The sequence below is a fragment of the Lutra lutra genome, chromosome 1 (genome assembly GCF_902655055.1).
Source record: "Lutra lutra chromosome 1, mLutLut1.2, whole genome shotgun sequence".
In the NCBI taxonomy this organism is placed as follows: Eukaryota; Metazoa; Chordata; class Mammalia; order Carnivora; family Mustelidae; genus Lutra; species Lutra lutra.
The window spans coordinates 163,423,713-163,444,727 of record NC_062278.1 but is presented as its reverse complement, the minus strand read 5'-3'; the positions used below and the strand labels follow the sequence as shown (position 1 = coordinate 163,444,727).

At 40.3% G+C, this 21,015-nt stretch overlaps 1 protein-coding gene across 1 annotated transcript in view; it reads left to right on the top strand.

Moving 5' to 3' along the window:
* The first annotated feature begins 1,108 nt into the window (after nucleotides 1–1,108).
* Nucleotides 1,109–21,015, top strand: part of TXNRD3 (thioredoxin reductase 3) — a 72,503-nt gene continuing 52,596 nt past the window's right edge. Inside the window, exons 1-2 of the mRNA XM_047735696.1 lie at nucleotides 1,109–1,141; nucleotides 7,525–7,911. Of these exons, the coding sequence (XP_047591652.1) occupies nucleotides 1,109–1,141; nucleotides 7,525–7,911 (420 nt within the window). The remainder of the gene's footprint in view (nucleotides 1,142–7,524; nucleotides 7,912–21,015) is intronic.

The window sequence follows — 21,015 nt, the reverse complement described above, 5'->3', positions numbered from 1 at the left end:
ATCCTTTAAGGCAGGAAGTGTTGTTAGTCTCCTCCTATGAGTGTTGCCTCAGTGAACTGACTAGTAGGTACAGGAACTAGGATTCAGGCCATACTGTCTTTTTTTAAGACTTTAAGTAAAGCACAAATTTTCTTGAAAACAGTATCATGGTTCTGAAAGCTCCATCCAATGAAGCTTTGATGGGTCAACCAGATGTAAGGGCATGAATAGGATACAGAGTAAAACAAGAAGTACCAGGGAATTGAGAGAGCAAGAAGAGAAATGAATTATGCTTTCCCTCAACAGCCCAGCCTCTGGCCAAGGAGACCACCATGGTGTGAGGTTGGGAGAAGGTGCAAAGATAACTGGGTCGTGGCACACAAAGTGTCATAATATGGATGTCTGGCTGTGAATCACTTGAATTTTGGAAACTAAGGTTAGATGCATCCTTGGGGCCAAGGAGATAACAGACTGGGCACAAGCCCTTGGGGACAATATTGAGGACAATAAACTTAAATGGGAGCTGTGAACAGCCCTTTCTCTGCTTCTTACTATATATAGTATTTTCAGCAGAAAAACAATTCCAAAGAAAGAGAATTTATACTTAGAAAGGCACCTGCAAGGTTCTCTGAGTAAGTGGATGACATCAGACTTGGACTGCCCTTGGCCTACCTGGGAAAATGATCTCAGGCCTCTCCTCTCTCAGTACTGTCTCCTTGGGAATTATAGAGGTAAGATAAATATGCTGCATCGCGTCTGCTTTCTTTGCTGTTTCTCCATGATTTATGGGTCCACACCTGGCCCGGGAGACCTGTGAGTTGGCATCAAGCTTTGCACTTACATGGCCAGAATAACATCTTTAAAAATGATGAAAAACAGAGGAGGCAACTTTCATGTTACTGTTGCCTATGTGTGTTTTGTTTCACCCACAGCAGCTGTACATGTTCTGTGTGGTGACATAAGCTGTGAACCTGGGTAGCTGTCGGGACCCCCAGTAAAATGCAGAGTTGGTGCATGCTGCATAATGTGTCCTGTATCCCTCTGGAAAGCTCTCTAAACACAGTATGAGACTAACCTTATTGGGACATGTGAACCCACGACAACCACTGGGGCCATCATCTACGCATAAATGTTGCCAAAACGAGAGATGAGGAAGGAGCAGGTAAGCCTATTGTGGATGAAAACCACACACCACGGATCTGCAAGGGCACAGAACTACCCAAAAAGACACTGGCAGAATTCACATGAGTCGTTGTCGGTCATTTCAAAGTAATCAGAGGAAGCATACTCTTTTTTAAAAACAAGGGCAGGAAGCTTAAGAAAAAAGGCATAAAATTTCAAAGAAGAGATAAGCCCACAGAAGGTGATAAGATCATGAAAAGAAAGCTGGCAGTCCCCAGAAAACAAATTAAAAATAAAAATGAAGGTAATATAGAACATAAAAACCACATTAAAAGCAAGAGATATGTTCTATATACAAGTAGTGGTATATAAAATAACACATATAGAATAAGAGACTGAAAACACAGTTTGGGACATGGTAAATAAGGTACCAGAAAAACAAACTCACAGAAATTAATGGAGAACAAGGAAGTTGTAACCATAATTACAGAGATAAATGTAAAGCAAAGGAAACAACATATTATAATAATTCTCTGAATAAAGAAAGTCAACAAATAAAATGGAAACAATATCTAAAGATATAATAGAAGAAAATACCTGGATTTGCAGCTCCAAAGATTACACCAAGACATAGCTGGGTGATGTTTCCTCCTTCTCTTCTTCCTCCTCCTCCCTCTCCTCCTCCCTTTTCTCTGCCTCCTCTTTCTTCCTTTTTCCTCTTCTTCTTCCTCTTCTCCTTCTTCTCCTTCTTCGGATAAGCTTCTATACAGACTCCAGTAGCCAAACTGTGGAAGGAGCCAAGATGTCCTTCAACAGATGAATGAATAAAGAAGATGTGGTACATATATACAATGGAATATTACTCAGCCATCAGAAAGGATGAATACCCACCATTAGCATTGACATTGATGGAACTGGAGGGGATTATGCTAAGTCAAATAACTCAAGCAGAGAAAGACCATTATCATATGTTTTCATTCATATGTGGAACATAAGGAATAGCATGGAAGACCATAGGGGAAGGGAGGGAAAACTGAAGGGGGTGGGAATCAGAGAGGGAGAAAAACCATGAAAGACTATGGACTCCAGGAAACAAACTGAGGGGTTCAGAGGGGGAAAGGGAGTGGGGGAATGGAGTAGCGGGGTGATGGATATTAAGGAGGGCACGTGTTGTGATGAGCATTGGGTGTTATATGTAACTAATGAATCATTGAACACTACATCAAAAAATAATGATGTATTATATGGTGGCTAACTAAACATAATAAAAAATAAATTAAAAAAGAAACACAACACTACAATAAAGTTTCATCTTTAAAAAAAAGATACGTTTCTATACAGAAAAAACAGGTAGTCTTCAAGATATGCACACAAATTCACCAATATAGTTCTCTTCTTCAAGAGGTGGTGCTAGATTCCTTTCCCCTTGAATATGGACTGGATTTAGTGACCCCTTTCTAGATAACAGAATATGGCAGACATGATGGGATGTCACTTTTGAGATTAGGTTATAAAAAGATGTGGATTCCAGCTCTGGTGCATGTGCTCTCTCTTTTTCTCTATCTTTTCAATCATTCATTCTAAGGAAAGTCACCTGCCATTAGATACTCAAGAAACCTATAGAGAGGCCCTCGTGGAGTTCCAACTGAGTCCTGTCAACAACCATGTGCCTAGGGAAGCAGATCCTTCAGCTGCAGCCAATAGCTGAATTGCAACCTCACAGACACCCTGAGCCAGAACCATCCAACTAAACTATTCCCAGATTTCTGACTTACAGAAACTGTGAGGTAGTAAGTATATGTTGTTTTCAGTTGCTCAGTTTTGGGGTTAATTTGTTCTGCAGAAATAGGAATTAATACCTTATATAAGAAAGAATCTACTGCTCTCAGAATTTTCTACAACCATACTCCATTCCAGAAGATAGGAAATAAAAATCTACAAAGTTTGGAGGGGAAGATAGTATGATCCAAGATTTTTAGGGGTAGCTGAATTGTTCATGGATGTAGGGAACAGACAGATATTCTCAAGCATGTAAAAATTCAGGAAAGACAATAACCATGACCCTTTTTGGGAAAAAAAGGAATTACTTGGGATAATTCAAACCTAACAATGAAGAAGTGATTAAAATTCTAAAATTCAAGAATACAGAAGATGAAGCAAGAAGATCAGTACTTGGCATCAAATCCACTAAATTAAAAAGATTGAGTTGTGAGAGGTAGAACTACTGCACAGAATATAAATGTCATAAAGCCTGGCGACATAAAAATAATATCATTCATAAAACTTCCGGGCAAGGAGGCAGAGAGGTAGCAGAGAACATAAGTGCTCTCATTTCTTCATTTTTCTTACCAGCAAGTAAAAACATACAGTTGAAAGTAGGAACTTGTTAAAAATTAATGACCTCCATCTCATCATTCATGATCACTCTTCTTTAAAGAGATCTTTGAGAAACTAATACCATCTCTGGAAAAAAAAAATCTGGAGAAGTCTGAAAAAATAATTCCTACAGTCTCACTTTAGCTTTTTTTTTCTTCAATTCTTGTTTGTATTTTACTTTAAAATTAGCATGACCATACATTTGAAAATTATGTCTCTCTCTATACTTCTATCTGTTTAAGTATTTAGGGAGGCATTTGGAATGATGGTCATGGTAAATCACAAATAATTTTTTTTTTTTACTATACTTTGGTATGATTATTATCCTGTATTTTTATTTTATCCTTTCTACATTTATGTGTTGCTTGAGTTCTTTTGGGGGAAAAAAGGTGTATTATTTTAGGTAAGTTAATTTTTTTTTAAAAGGAAACAAGTGATAAGTAAATGAATTAAATGTACAAGTTAAGGAATAGGAAAAAATGAAAAAATGAACTCCTATAAAACAAAGGTAAAAATAGAAATTAATAAATTAAGACACAAGTGAATTTAATTTATAAAACTTAAAACTTTCTTTGAAAAAGATAAGTAAAATAGACAACACTATGGCAAAGTTGATTAAGAGGTAAAGAGAGAAGGCACAAATAATTTACCTTAAATAGGAAGAAGAAAGAGACATCCCTCTTGGTGTTTTCTTTCTTCCTCATTTTCTCTTGTTAACCTTAAAAATATAACTGCCAGTATGTTACCAGCAAAAATGGTCTTACTTGGGAGTAGCCGAGAATTGCAATTTGGGGTAAGAAAGCTACAGACAAAACCATTGGCAAGTCCTTAGAACAAAAGGAAAGGGCTGAAGCTAGTGGCTTTTCAATGGTTGAGCTGTGACAGCCTCTCACTGGCTGGGCTGTTGCTGGAACAGGAGAAAAACCTTTCTTCTGCTGGGATAGTGAAGTGGTGGCTTAAGTAGTTTGAACATGCATGTTACCTCTCTTCCTGTTGAGGCTGCAATGGACTATCCGTGGTAGGGCATGAGAGCTCCCCCTACTGGCTTCCTTGCTCTATTCTAGTGAGGCTTCCCTTTATTAATTTTCACACTCCACACTTCATAATCTTTGCTCACGCTGACAGGGCAGCCAGCTGTTTCCTGCCTGAAGTCATTGTCTTTGTTTCCTTTTCTTTCCAGAGAGTCTTTGAACAGTAAGGCAATAAGGTCTTAGCCATCTGGTCCCTGCTTACTTCATCAGCATTAATTTTCACCTCAGTCTGCCCATTTGTGGATCTTCCAGAATTTCCCCAAATTGCCTGGGCTGTGCCCTGCTTCTGTGGGTCAGTCGGGCTGCCTCCCATGTCTGGATCCTTTTCCAACCCATTGCATGGGAAAACTACTCTTCAGTTCACCAAATTCAGCTTACATATATTTCTCTCTTTACAATGACTTCCCCATTTGTGCCCCTTCTTTTTGACATCTCTCTCTGAAAAGTTCTAATATGAAGACAGACACTGCCATCCATTTCCTTATTCCCTAACACAGAACACATAGATTCTTGTGGAGTAAAGGTATGAAATAGCTACACAGCTCCTGGGCAGGAGGAGTGGCAATTTCTGAAAGGCATGGTCTATGCCCTACCTCCCTGACTTGGGGTTCTCTGGATGACTACGGTAGGAAGGAAAAGGATTTGAGGTCCAACCTATTACATGGGGACAAGTGGGGATGCAAGTTACGGTAATATATGCGCTGGCAATTTGTGACATGCTTGATTCACTCATTCATTCATGTGTGCCTACTACAAGCAAAGCGTAGAGATGGACTCTGGGAATAGAGCCGTGAGCTAGAGTGCTGAGGTCCTTCCTTCACTGGAGCTTACATTTTGGTGGTGCTGACAGGCGAGGGGACAAGGCAAAAAATGAGTATGGTTTACTGGTTGTAACTATAAAAGATAATCACAAATAGCAATAAATGTGTCATGAAAGAACTGGAATGCGTACGGTGTGATGGAGACAGAGGGCTATTGCACTTTCGATGGACAGCAAAAGTTCTGTGTGAAGGCACCATTTAAGCCAAGAATCTGTTGACAAGAAGGAGCTAGCCTGGCTGAGAGGAGAGAACATTCTAGGCTATGTAGCAGAAAATGCAAAGACCCTAAGGCAGGAATGCGTTTGACATATTCAAGGTATAGGTAGAAAGCCAGTGTGGCTGAAGCACAGTGAACCTGAGACAGAGCCTGGAGATGACATCTGACCAGGTCAGCCTGCTGGGTTTGGAATTGAGCCTTTCTCTTTATTGGGGTTTCATTCATTCATTGCAGTGCAAGGGGCTATAGGCCATGGTGACCAAGTCAGCCCTGAGATCCCCCACCTACCCAAATGATAAATACAGGATTCCTGTTCTGGTATACACGTGCCTCCAGAATTCTGTGTAGTAGGGACTGTAGGGCACCAAACTAGGAAACTTGCCTTAAAACTATGTTGTAGGGCGCCTGGATGGCTCAATGAATTGATTGAGCATCCAACTCTTGATTTCAGCTGACGTCATGATCTCAGGGTTGTGAGGTGGAGCCTTTGCAGGGCTCTGCGCTCTGTGCAGAGTCTGCCTGAGATTCTTTCTCTCCCTCTCCTTCTGCCTCCCCCCTGCCCCCCAGCTCATGCTCTCTCTCTCTCTAAATAAATAAATATCTTAAAAAAAAAAAACCTGTGTTGCGATAGGAAATGTAGTATTTTTATTTAGTTGTGGGACATAAACTTAAAAAATCTTGGCCAACAGGCACATGAAAAGATGCTCATCATCACTTACCATCAGGGAAATATAGATCAAAACCACAATGAGCTATCACCTCACACCTGTCAGAATGGCTAAAATCAACAACAGAGGAAACGGCAGGTGTTGCTGAGGATGTGGAGAAAAAGCGACCCTTGTGAACTGTGGGTTGAATGCGGAACCGGTATGGGGGGTTCCTCAAAAAGTTAAAAATAGAACTACCTTATCATCCAGCAATCAGACTACTGGGTATTTACCCAAAGAATATGAAAACACTAATTTAAAGGGATATATGCACCCCTATGTTTATAGCAGCATTATTTACAATAGCCAAGATATGGAAGCTGCCCAAGTGTCCATCAATTGATGAATGGATAAAGAAGATGTGAGATATATATATCACATCTAATGGAATATATATATACACACATATGCAATGGAATATTATTCAGCCATAAAAAGTATGAAATCTTGCCATTTGCAGCAACATGGATGGAACTAGAGGATATGCTAAGAGAAATAAACCAGAGAAAGACAAATATCATATGATTTCACTCGTATGTGGAATTTAAGAAACAAATGAACAAGGAAAAAAAAAGAGACAAATGAAGAAACAGACTCCTAACTACAGAGAACAAACTGAGGTCTCCCAGTCTGGAGGTGGGTGGGGGATGGGTAAAACAGGTGATGAATACTTGCGCATATATGGAAGTGTTGAATATTGTACACCTGGAACTAATGAACACTATATGCTGACTAACTGGAATTAAAATGGAATCTTAAAGTAAAAAAAATAAATAACCATCTTTCCTAAAGATGACTTTTATTCACTATTTTCATAAGATTGAGACATCTCTCCTCATCGAGGTATGTCTGCTTTTTAAGATGGTTTCAGGGGGCTAGTTGAGATTACGAGGCATAGAAAGTACTTCCAACGCTTTGTGAAGGACTGACTACTCCCCACAATCTCTGCTGGCCAGGAAAGGCCTAATTCGCATGCGGGGGGCGGGGCGGCGCCGGGGGCGGGGCGGCGCCGGGGGCGGGGCGGCGCCGGGGGCGGGGCGGCGCCGGGGGCGGGGCGGCGCCGGGGGCGGGGCGGCGCCGGGGGCGGGGCGGCGCCGGGGGCGGGGCGGCGCCGGGGGCGGGGCGGCGCCGGGGGCGGGGCGGCGCCGGGGGCGGGGCGGCGCCGGGGGCGGGGCGGCGCCGGGGGCGGGGCGGCGCCGGGGGCGGGGCGGCGCCGGGGGCGGGGCGGCGCCGGGGGCGGGGCGGCGCGAGCCGCGGTTTGGCTGGCTTAGAGGCAGGTGCGGGGCTTGGGTGGTGTTCGCGGTTCCCCTTTCCCTGGCCCACTCCCGGTGCCACCGCCCGCCTTTCGGTCCTTGAACTGGCCCGGCAAGGCCGGGAGCGACACCGCCGCCCTGGCGCAGCCACCGCCACCACCGCCGCCGCGGGCGCCGACGTCGCCGGGGTCGGTGAAGGTGGGAGCGGTCCCCAACCGCCGCCTGGGCAGTGTCCGCGGCGTGCCCGTGTCTTCGCCGCCAGGGCGCCGGGCCCGCCTGTCGTACCCTGGGACCGGCCGCTCGTCCTTCGAGGCCCGCGAGGAGCTGCGGCGCCGCCTCATGGGCCTCATCGAGGGCAACCGAGTCATGATCTTCAGCAAGAGTTACTGCCCGCACAGCGCGCGGGTAGGCGGGGCGAGGGCGGGGCCGGCCGGGCAGGGGTCGCGGCAAACTGGTGGCAGGGGCTGTGGGAGATTGGGGAAAGAGGAGTCTTCCAGAGTTCTGGGGACTCCTCTCTCCCGCGACCCTGGAGCCCGAGTGCCGCCAGTTCAGCCCTCGGACGCGAACCCGGAGGCCGCTTGAGAGCTCGGCGGCCGGGACTCGGGACTCGGGACCTGAGCGCGGGGGTGGTGGTGACACGGAACGAGGACCGGGCCCCATGGCGTGTCCCCTTTGGCACCCTTGGTCGGGAGGCCACGTTGCCCACCTGCTAGGCTCAGCATACTTATTCTGGGGCCTCGGCCTGGGGCTTTAACCTCCGGTCCTGTCCTTTCTGTTAGCCTGATGTTGGCTTCTTTATCAATAGTTTATTTGGAGAGATAAAAGGGATTTCCAAGAGTTTTTGCATGCTGAAAGAGTGGTGTGAGGAGAGGCCACCATTTGGGAGTAGACAAAAGCTGGATTCAGAGCCCACTTCCTAATCACGTGACCTTGACCAGGTTACAGAACCCCACATAGCCCTGGTTTCTACATCTTTTAAAATGAACATAATGAAGGGTGAGAGCATGGTACCAGGTGATGGGTAATTTCAGCTGTCTTGCACACTACCTTAACTTTGGGGGGACTAGCTGGGAATACAGCATTATTTTGGTAGGCACATTTGTTCTTAGTGGAAAAAATAACCCACTTAGAAACGAACCTTTGGAAGACAGACCCATCTGTATGATAGGGACTTTCAATATTTTGACTATACATTATCAAAAACTTGAAATAACAGTAAATGGAATATGCAAAACCCATAAACTATTAGGTTAAGTTTGTCAGATAATAGGCTATGTTTTTCAGATTTATTTTCAAGTTTACATTGCCTTGTATATTGTTTCAGAAAACATGTATATTATGTGTATACATCTTAAAAAATAATAAAACACTAATATTTTGGGAACCTTGGATATCTCTGCCTGATTACTGCTAACTTTAAAAAGCGAAATTGCTAGTTATCTCACCAGCAAAAATGGGTTTATTCAGGAATAGCAAAGAATTACAATCCAGAACAAGCAAGCTACCATGAAACCATAGGCAAGTCCACTGAACAGAGGGGAGGGATGCTCTTTTATAGAGGAAGAGGGGTAGGTGGTGTTGGGAGGGCTTTATAAACAAAAAGTCCATTGGAGTAAACTGAGAGTTCCAAGCATAACACTTTTCACTGGCTGTGTTGTGACAGTCTCTCATTGGCTGGCCTTTTCCCTGGGCAAAAGAAAGCTATTCTTTCTGATGGGGTAGTAAAGTAGTATCTGGGTAGGGTACTTCTCTTCCTTGTGTTTGCAATTGGTGAGACTGGTACAGCAGGAGAGCTATCCTTGCTAAATCTCTCAGCTACATTTAGTGAGGTTTCCCTTTATTAATATTCATGTTATGTACTCCTCCCCCAGGGTTAACCCCCAGGGTTAACCACTATCCAAAATTCCTTGCCTTTCTATAGTTTTGCCAAATACATGAAATCCTTAAATGAGATTTTGTTCCTTATGGCTTGTTTTGGTACTTTATCATTCATAGGTATTTTTCCTCAACAGTTGTGTTTTCAAGATTCATGCATGTTAGTATCTGTAGTTTGTTAATTTTCATATCTGTAATCCCTAGGATGAATCATACCATGGTTTATTGATTGTGCTGTGTCTAGTGTTTTGTTCTTGCGTGCCTTTGCTTGCACATATCTTCTAGTGCATGTGTGTAACACTTATCTTAGAGTAGATATCTTGAAGCTGAAATGATTTCTACCTTACCTCAGTGATGCCAAGATGTTTTTCCAAGTGATTATACCAGTTGGCTCCCCCACTGGTAGTGTATAACAGGTCCCCTTGCTCTACTTGCTTGCCAATAATTGATAAATTTAATTATTGCCATTCTGGCAGTTATGAAATAGTAGTTTTTGCATTTCCCTGAGGAAGGCGAACATTTTTCTCTGTGTTTATGGGTCATTTGGGTTTCCTCTTCTATGAAATGGTCACAGCTTTTGCTTATTTCTCTATTATGTTTTTATTTTTGTCCTGTTTTATAGGTGTTCTTTGTATATTTTGGATACTAATCCTTTGGATATATATGTTGGAAATGTACCAGATTTGACTTTTCTTTTCACTCTGATTATGGGATCTTTTAGCTAACTGAAATTTGCCAAGTTTAATGTAGTTGTAGTTGAATCTGTCACTTTTTTTTCCTTTGACGGTTCGTGCTTATGTCACATTTAAGAAACCTGTTTCTACTCTGATGTCATAAAGATACTCTCCTATTTTAGGTCCTGGAAGTTTTAGAGTGTGCTTTTCACATTCACCTTCTTTATTCCACCTGTACTTGATGCTGAGCAGGGATCTAGTTGTTTTTTTCTTTATAACTTATCAGTTATCCCTGCTTCATTTGTTAGAGAATCCATCCTTTCTGTGCTACTTTGAATGCTCACCCATCATTCATCTGGTTCTTATATATACATTGGTCTGTTTCTAAGCACTGCCTTCTTTTGTTTGTTTTGCTTTTTTAAGATTTTATTTAATTATATGACAGAGAGAGAGAGAGAGATCACAAGTAGGCAGAGAAGCAGGCAGAGAGAGGGGGAAGCTGGCTCCCTGCTGAGCAGAGAGCTTAATGTGGGGCTTGATCCCGGGACCCTGAGACCATGACCTGAGCTGAAGGCAGAGGCTTAACCCACTGAGCCACCCAGGCACCCCTGTTTAGTTTTGTTTTTAAGTTGTCCTTTGGAACTTAAAAAAGGGCCAAGAGATCAGAACTGTGCCTGTCTATTGCTATATCACCGGGGACTAGAACAGTGTCAGGCATTTAATGTGTGTTGAATTAATAAATGGTCTTAGGTCAAACCTTTGCTGATGCAGAAAATCTTAGGACAATTGATTCTCCATCCTGTGCTTGTCAACACTTTAATAATGTGGCCACTAGTTTCAGTCCCATTACATAATTGGACAGCTCTGATTGTAAGAATCTTTTTTAAAATTGAGGCAAAATTTGTCTCCCTGAAACATATACTCAGTTTTGGAGTTGAATGTTGCTCCAGTGCATAGAATTAAGAATCTGTTTCCACTTGGATGGCAGATCTTTTAGAATTTTCCCTGAGTGTTTTTCTTGTCTGGCTAAGCAGCCCACTTTCTTCATGTACTCATATCATTTATCTGGACACATGACATTTCACTCATTTGATTTGTAATAGCTTGACTATGGACCTTTGAAATGTATCACCCCAGACTGGACGCCATATCCCACATCTGTCCTTACCTGCACAGAGTCCAGCAGAGAGGCTTGTTCCTTGATTGGGCCACTAATATCATTCAGCAAGCATTATGGGGGCCCAGTGTTTGGGACACGAAAGAATAAACTGTGGTCTTTCTTTCCAAGAACTCATAGTCCAGTGAGCAGTAATCAAGTAGCTGTCCTGTCCTGTAGGAGGTACCTGTAAAAAAAAACAAGGGCTGAGGGAATGAGAGACAAAGACAATTGATTCTATGGGGATCAGAAAACCTTCAGGGTAACTATTTAAGCTGTTCCTTGAGGGATACTTTGGATATCTGTAGATAAGAAAGAGCATTAGCTAAGGAATTAGTATAAGCTGAACTAGGAGATGATAAAATGAAAACAGTGTGGCTGGACAGAGGGGATATGATAGAAATCAAGAGCATAATTGAAAAATGGCTGGAAATTTACTTTCAAAGTGATATCAATTGATGAGACCTTAAAATGCTCCCTGGTAAGTGTGGACTTAATGATATAGGCAGAGCCATCTCAGACTTTTGAGAAGAGGAGTGAAAAGTCTGTGATTTGAAATCTGTCAGTGGTGTGAAAATTAGACTAAGTGTGGAAGCTGCTAGACTAGTCAGGGGGCTACTGTTCAAGTCAGATACAAGATAATGGCCCAGACTACAGTGGAGAAAATGCCCTGATATTTTAAACCCCTTCCCCACATTAACTTTGAGCCGTGTTTCCCCAGCCCTGAATTCATATGTTTCTGTGTTAAGATTTTACACATCTGTTTTTAGCTTTTGGGGGGGAGGGTAGTAAAATATATATAACATAAACTTGACTATTTTAACCATTGTTGTGAAACCATTCCTGCCATCTATCTTTCATCTTCCCCAACTGAGTTCTTCATTCCCCCTCCCATCAAACCTTGGAAACCACATTCTGCTTTCTGTCTCTATGAATTTGACTAATCTCTTTGCCTCATATAAGTGGAATCATGTGTGATTTGTTTATTTCACTGAGCACAGTGTCCTCAGAGTTCATCCATGTTGTTGCCTGTGTCAGAATTTCTTTCCTAAATAATATTGCATTGTGTGTGTGTGTATTTACCACATGCTGTTTGTCAGTTCATTCATTGATGGATACTTGGGTCGCTTCCACCTTTTGGCCATTGTGAATGTTGCTGCTGTGAACATGGGTGTACAAATATGTCTTTGAGTCCCTCCTTTGAATTCCTTTGGGTATATATCCAAAGGTGGGAATTGCTAGATCACATATAAGGTACTTCTATTTTTTATTTTTTAAGGAAACACCATACTGTTTTCCATAGTGGTCACGCCATGTCATTTTTCCAAAAACAGTGCACAAAGTTTCCAATTTCTCCAGATCCTTACCAACACTTGTTATTTTCTGTTTTTGTTGTTGTTGTTGTTGTTGTTTTGTTTTGATAGTAATTATTCTAATGGGCATGAAGTGGTATCTCTTTATGGTTTTGATTTGCATTTCCCTGATGGCTAGTGATGTTGAGTATCTTTTCATGTCCTCATTAGCCATTTGTTAATGGCTAATATCTGTGTGCATTTGTAAAATTTGTTTTTGGAGTTTTGATAGAGATTACAATAAATCTGTAGATCACTTTGGGTAGTATTACCAATATGAAGTCTTCTAGTCCATGAACATGGGCTTTCATTCCATTTATTGGTGTCTTTAATTCTTTCAGTAACATGTAGTTTTCAGTGTACATGTCTTTGCCTCCTTGCTAAGTTTATTCCTCAGTATGCTGCTTTATGCTATCGTAAGTGGAATTTTTTCTTCATTTCTCTTTTAGTTGTTCATTGTTAATATATAGAAAAGCAACTGATTTTTGGTGTTGGTTTTGTATCCTACAACTTTGCTGAATTTATGAACAGTTTTTTTTTTTTTGGTACAATCATTAGAGTTTTATACATATCAGATGTAGTCAGTGAACAGAGAAAGTTTTACTTCTTTTCCAATTTTGATGCCTTTTATTTCATTTTCTTGTCTTATTTCTCTGACTAGGATTTCCAATACTGTATTGAATAGAAATGGTGAAAGTGGGCATCCTTGTTTTGTTCCTAGCCTTATAGGAAATGCTTTCAGTCTTTCACCATCAATTATGATATTATCTGTGGGCTTTTCATATGTGGTCTTCTGTATGTTGAGTAGTTTTCTTTTATACTTAGTTTTTTGAGTGTTTTTATTATGAAAAAATGTTGAATTTTCTTAAATATTTATCTCCATTCATTGAGATGATCTTGTTTTTTTTTTCCTTCATTCTTTTAATGTCATATATTACATTGATCTGTGTTTGTATGTTGAACCATCCTTACATTTTAGAAATAAATCCCATTGGTCGTGTTGTTTAGTCTTTTAGATATGCTGTTGAATTTGTATTGCTAGTATTTTGTTGGGGATTTTTGTATTAATATTCATCAGGGTCTGTTGTTGGTCTGTAGTTTTCTTATAGTTTCTTTGTCTGTCTTTGGCATTAGGATAATGGTAGCCTTACAGGGTGAGTTTAGAAGTGTACCCTTTTCAATTTTTCGGAAGAGTTTGGGGAGGATTGGTGTTTATTCTTTATATGTTTGGTAGAATTCGCCAGTGAAGACATCTAGTACTGGGCTTTTATTTGTTGGGAGGCTTTTGATTACAGATTCAGTCTCCTTACTAGTTACAGGTCTATTCACATTTACTATTCATTTACTCATGATTCAAGTCTTAGTACATTGTGGTGTTTCTAGGAATTTATAAATTTCATCTAGATGATCTAATTTGTTAGTGTACAGTTGTTCATAGTACTCTCACAATCCTTTTCTTTCTGTAAAAACATTAATTATGGTCCCTCTTTCAATTCTGATGTTAGCTCTTTGAGCCTTCTCTGTTTTTTCCTAGTATAGCTAAAGTTCTGTCAATTTTGTGTATCTTCTCAAAGAAATAACTCTAAGTGTTTTGTTTTTTTCTCTATTGTTTTCTATACCGTTTTATCTCTGCTGTAATGTTTTTGTCATTTGCTACCCTTTGCTAGCTTTGAGTTTAGTTATATGCTCTTTCTAGTTCCTTAAGGTGTGAAGTTGGGTTATTGATTTAAGATCTTTTCTCTTTTTAAATATAAGCATTGATAGTGATATATTGTTCTTTAATTGCTACTTCCACTGCATTCCACAAATTTTGGTATGTTTGGTTAGTATGATTTATTTTCCTTTGTCAAGATTTTCTCTAATTTCCCTTGTGACTTCTTTATTGAACAGTTGTTTAAGAGTGTGTTGTTTAGAGTCAAGATGGCGGAGAAGTAGCAAGCTGAGACTACTTCAGGAGCGGGAGATCAGCTAGATAGCTTATCTAAAGATTGCAAACACCTACAAATCCAACGGGAGATCTAAGAGAAGAACAGCAATTTTAGAAACAGAAAATCAACCACTTTCTGAAAGGTAGGACTGGTGGAAAAGTGAATCGAAAGCGACGGGAAGATAGACTGCGGGGGGAGGGGCCGGCTCCCGGCAAGCGGTGGAGCAAGGAAGCACAAAATCAGGACTTTTAAAAGTCTGTTCCGCTGAGGGACATCGCTCCAGAGGCTAAACCGGGGTGAAGCCCACGCGGAGTCAACGTGGCCTCAGGTGCCGCAGGGTCACAGAAAGATCGGGGGTGTCTGAGTGTCGCAGAGCTTGCAGGTATTAGAACGGGGAAGCTGGCTACAGAGACAGAGCTGAGGAGTGAGCTTTCAGCTCGGGGTTACCTTGAACCGGTCGCAGGCTCAGTGAGCTTGGAACGCAGCCGGAGGCCAGGGAGACGGGAGTAATTGGGCGCTATTTTCTGAAGGCGCACTGAGGAGTGGGGCCCCGAGCTCTTGGCTCCTCCAGGCTGGAGACTGGGAGGCCGCCATTTTCATTCCCATCCTCCAGAACTCTATGGAAAGCATTCGGGGAACAAAAGCTCCTGAAAGCAAACCCGAGCTGATTACTCAGCCCGGCCCCTGGTAAGGGCGATGCAACTCTGCCTGGGGCAAAGACACTTGAGAATCACTACAACAGGCCCCTCCCCCAGAAGACCACCAAGAAATCGAGCCAGGACCAAGTTCACCTACCAAGGAGTGCAGGTTCAATACCAAGGAGAGCAGCGGAATTCCAAGGAGGAGAAAGCAAAGCAGGGAACTCATGGCTTTCTCCCCATGATTCTTTAGTCTTGCAGTTAATTTAATTTTTTTTTCTTTTTCAATTTTTTTTTCTCTTCTTCTTCTTCTGCTAAATTTTTAAAAACTTTTACCCTTTTCTTTTTTAACGTTTTTAATTAGTTTATCTAATATATATATATTTCTTTTTTATATTTTTTCATTATTCGTTTTTTTTAATTGTTTCTTTTTTTTTTCTGAACCTCTTTTTATCCCCTTTCTCCCCCCCATGATTTGGGATCTCTTCTGATTTGGTTAAAGCGTATTTTCCTGGGGTCTTTGCCACCCTTTTAGTATTTCACTTGCTCCTTCATATACTCTTATCCAGACAAAATGACAAGGTGGAAAAATTCACCACAAAAAAAAGAACAAGAGGCAGTACCGAAGGCTAGGGACCTAATCAATAGAGACATCGGTAATATGTCAGATCTAGAGTTCAGAATGACGATTCTCAAGGTTCTAGCAGGGCTCGAAAAAGGCATGGAATATATTAGAGAAACCCTCTTGGGAGATATAAAAGCCGTTTCTGGAGAAATAAAAGAACTAAAATCTAACTAAGTTGAAATCAAAAAAGCTATTAATGAGGTGCAATCAAAAATGGAGGCTCTCACTGCTAGAATAAATGAGGCAGAAGGAAGAATTAGTGATATAGAAGACCAAGTGACAGAGAATAAAGAAGCTCAGCAAAAGAGGGACAAACAGCTACTGGACTACGAGGGGAGAATTTTAGAGATAAGTGACACCATAAGACAAAACAACATTAGAATAATTGGGATTCCAGAAGAAGAAGAAAGAGAGAGGGGAGCAGAAGGTATACTATAGAGAATTATTGTAGAGAATTTCCCTAATATGGCAAAGGGAACAAGCATCAAAATCCAGGAGGTGCAGAGAACCCCCCTCAAAATCAACAAGAATAGGTCCACACCCCGTCACCTAATAGTAAAATTTACAAGTCTTAGTGACAAAGAGAAAATCCTGAAAGCAGCCCGGGAAAAGAAGTCTGTAACATACAATATTAGATTGGCAGCGGACTTATCCACAGAGACCTGGCTGGCATGATATATTCAGAGCACTAAACGAGAAAAACATGCAGCCAAGAATACTATATCCAGCTAGGCTATCATTGAAAATAGAAGGAGAGATAAAAAGCTTCCAGGACAAGCAAAAACTGAAAGAATTTGCAAACACCAAACCAGCTCTACAGGAAATATTGAAAGGGGTCCTCTAAGCAAAGAGAGAGCCTAAAAGTAGTAGATCAGAAAGGAACAGAGACAATATACAACAGTCACCTTACAGCAATACAATGGCACCAAATTCATATCTCTCAATAGTTACCCTGAATGTTAATGGGCTAAATGCCCCAATCAAAAGACACAGGGTATCAGAATGGATAAAAAAACAAAACCCATCAATATGTTGCCTACAAGAAACTCATTTTAGACCTGAAGACACCTCCAGATTTAAAGTGAGGTGGTGGAAAACAATTTACCATGCTAATGGACATCAGAAGAAAGCTGGGGTGGCAATCCTTAGATCAATTAGATTTTAAGCCAAAGACTATAATAAGAGATGAGGAAGGACACTATATCATACTCAAAGGGTGTGTCCAACAAGGAGATCTAACAATTTTAAATATCTATGCCCCTAACGTGGGAGCAGCCAACTATATAAACCAATTAATAACAAAATCAAAGAAACACATCAACAATAATACAATAATAGTAGGGGACTTTAACACTCCCCTCACTGAAATGGACATATCATCCAAGCAAAAGATCAACAAGGAAATAAAGGTCTTAAATGACACATTGGACCAGATAGACATCACAGATACATTCAGAACATTTCATCCCAAAGCAACAGAATACACATTCTTCTTTAGTGCACATGGAACATTCCTCAGAATAGATCACATCCTCGGTCCTAAATCAGGTCTCAACCGGTATCAAAAGATTGGGACCATTCCCTGCATATTTTCAGACCACAATGGTCTGAAGCTAGAACTCAATCACAAGAGGAAATTTGGAAAGAACCCAAATACATGGAGACTAAACAGCATCCTTCTAAAGAATGAATGGATCAACCAGGAAATTAAAGAAGAATTGAAAAAATTCATGGAAACAAATGATAATGAAAACACAATGGTTCAAAATCTGTGGGACACAACAAAGGCAGTCCTGAGAGGAAAATATATAGCGGTACAAGCCTTTCTCAAGAAACAAGAAAGGTCTCAAGTACACAACCTAACCCTACACCTAAAGGAGCTGGAGAAAGAACAAGAAAGAAAGCCTAAACCTAGCAGGAGAAGAGAAATCATAAAGATCAGAGCAGAAATCAATGAAATAGAAACCAAAAAAACAATAGAACAAATCAACGAAACTAGGAGCTGGTTCTTTGAAAGAATGAATAAGATTGATAAACCCCTGGCCAGACTTATCAAAAAGAAAAGAGAAAGGACCCAAATAAATAAAATCACGAATGAAAGGAGAGATCACAACTAACACCAAAGAAATACAACAATTATAAGAACATACTATGAGCAATTCTACACCAACAAATTCGACAATCTGGAAGAAATGGATGCATTCCCAGAGACATATAAACTACCACAACTGAACCAGGAAGAAATGGAAAACCTGAACAGACCAATAACCAGTAAGGAGATTGAAACAGTCATCAAAAATCTCCAAACAAACAAAAGCCCAGGGCCAGATGGCTTCCCAGGGGAATTCTACCAAACATTTAAAGAAGAACTAATTCCTATTCTCCTGAAACTGTTCCAAAAAATAGAAATGGAAGGAAAACTTCCAAACTCATTTTATGAGGCCAGCATCACCTTGATCCCAAAACCAGACAAGGATCCCATCAAAAAAGAGAACTACAGACCAATATCCTTGATGAACACAGATGCGAAAATTCTCACCAAAATACGAGCCAATAGGATTCAACAGTACATTAAAAGGATTATTCACCACGATCAAGTGGGATTTATTCCAGGGCTGCAAGGCTGGTTCAACATCCGCAAATCAATCAATGTGATACAACACATTAATAAAAGAAAGAACAAGAACCATATGATACTCTCCATAGATGCTGAAAAAACATTTGACAAATTACAGCATCCCTTCCTGATCAAAACTCTTCAAAGTGTAGGGATAGAGGGCACATACCTCAATATTATCAAAGCCATCTATGAAAAACCCACTGCAAATATCACTCTCAATGGAGAAAAACTGAAAACTTTTCCGCTAAGGTCAGGAACACGGCAGGGATGTTGTTATCACCACTGCTATTCAACATAGTACTAGAAGTCCTAGCCTCAGCAATCAGACAACAAAAGGAAAAGGCGTCCAGATCGGCAAAGAAGAAGTCAAACTATCACTCTTCGCAGATGATATGATACTATATGTGGAAAACCCAAAAGATTCCACTCCAAAACTGCTAGAACTTGTACAGGAATTCAGTAAAGTGTCAGGATATAAAATCAATGCACAGAAATTTAATTTTTTAAATTTAATTTATTTTTGAGAGAGATAGAGAGAGAGAGAGAGATGGAGAGAGATGGAGAGAGAGATGGAGAGAGAGAGAGAGGATGAGTGGGGTTGGGGGCAGAGGGAGAAGCAGACTCCCCGCTGAGCAGGGAACCCCATGTGGATTCAGTTTCAGGACCCTGGGATCATGACCTGAGCCAAAGGCAGACCCTCAGCTGACTGAGCTACCCAGGAACCCAAGGGAAGGACTTTTGCAATTTTGTTTTGTGGATACCATAGTTTTTTGTCCATCATTTTCTTTCTTACAGTCTTCTTTTGTGTTTATTTTTTTAGTAATCCTTCCCCTGTCCTTTTGTGTGTATTTACTAGATATTTTTGTGGTTACCATGGGGACTACATATAACAGCCTGAATGTATTATTTGTTTCAAATTTAACATTTTGAAACATTTGTTTCAAATTTAAAAATTTAGAACTAAATTAAAATTAAATACTTTAATTGATATTTAATAAATTTTACATGTAATATAATATGTGTAAAACCCTAATGATTGTACCAAAAAAAACTGGTCATAAATTCAGCAAAGTTGTAGGACACAAAATCAACACAATTTAAATAATTTAATTAACACTTAATATTTAATTAAAATTAAATAATTAAAAATTAAAACTTTTGGAACATTTGTTTTGAATTTAAACATTTAAAAATAACAAAAGTTCAAAATTAAATTGTTTCAAAAAACAATTTAACTTCCATCACTTATAAACACTCTCCTCCTTTATAGTTCTGCTTTTTACATTATCAGTCTCACAGATTATATCTTTATATGTTGTGCACCCATTATCAAAGATTTGTAGTTATTTTTAGGCTACTGTTTTTTTAAATCTTATAAAAGTGTAAGAAATTAAATTATGAACTAAAATTATAATAATACTTCTTTGTATGTTTGTCCATATACTTACTCTTACTGAGGAACTTTGCATTTTCAAATTCAAAGGAATTCAAAGCCTGTATAGCATTTTTTCATTTCAACTTGAAGAAGTTCCAATAGCATTTCTTGTAAGACAGCTCTAGTATTTATACTCCCTCAACTTTTGTTTGTCTGGGAAAGTCTTAATTTCTCCCTCATATTTGAAGGACCATTTTTTGTTTACTTGTTTTGTTTGTTTGTATGTTTGTTTTTTGTTTTTGCCAGATATAGAATTCCTGGTTGATCAGAGAGGAGGAAGCAGGCTCCCCGCTGAGCAGAGAGCCCGATGTGGGGCTCAATCCCAGGATCCTGGGAACACGACCTGAGCCAAAGGCAGAGGCTTTAACACACTGAGCCACCCAGGCACCCCAGTTTTTTTCTTTTTTAAAAGATTTTATATATTTGAGAGACAGAGGAGCGAGCACACAAGCAGGGGGAGTATGCAGAGGGAGAGGGAAAAGCAGGCCTGGGACCCAATCCCAGGACTCTGGATTATGACCAGAGCTGAAGGCAGACCCTTAACCGACTGGACCACCTTGGTGTCCTGATAGTTTTTTCCTTTTAACACTTTAAATATTTCATCCCTCTGCCTCTGGACTGCAAGATTTTGACTGAAAAATCCATGGATAATCTTAAACGGATTCCTTGTACTTGATAAGTTACTTTTTTCTTGCTGCTTTCAGTATTATCTCCTTCTCTTTGTTTTAGCAGTTTGGTTGTCCTGGTGTGAGTCTCTTTGGGTTTTTCCTTCTTGGCATTCTTTGAGCTTCTTGTTTGTTTATCCATATCTTTCCTCAAATTGGGGAGTTTTTGGTCATGATTTCTTCAAATAAGCTTTATGATCCTTTCTTCTTGAACTCCCATATTGTATATATTGTTCTACTTTATGATGTTCCTCAAAGCTGCTATTCTGTGTTCATTTTTCTTCATTCTTTTTTCTTTTTGTGCCTCAGACTCAATAATTTCAAATTCCCTGTCTTTAAATTCACTGGTTCCTTTTTCTGCTGGTGGAGTTTTCTATTCAACTGCTCTAGAGAATTTTTCAAATTAGTTATTGTATTTTTCAGTTTTAGAGTTCCTTTGTGGTTATTCCTGCTTTTTGGTTGACAATCTTATTTTGTTTCCTACGTCATTTTCCTGATTTCTGTTAGCTCTTTGTACTTTCCTCTTTGAGTGTATTTAAAG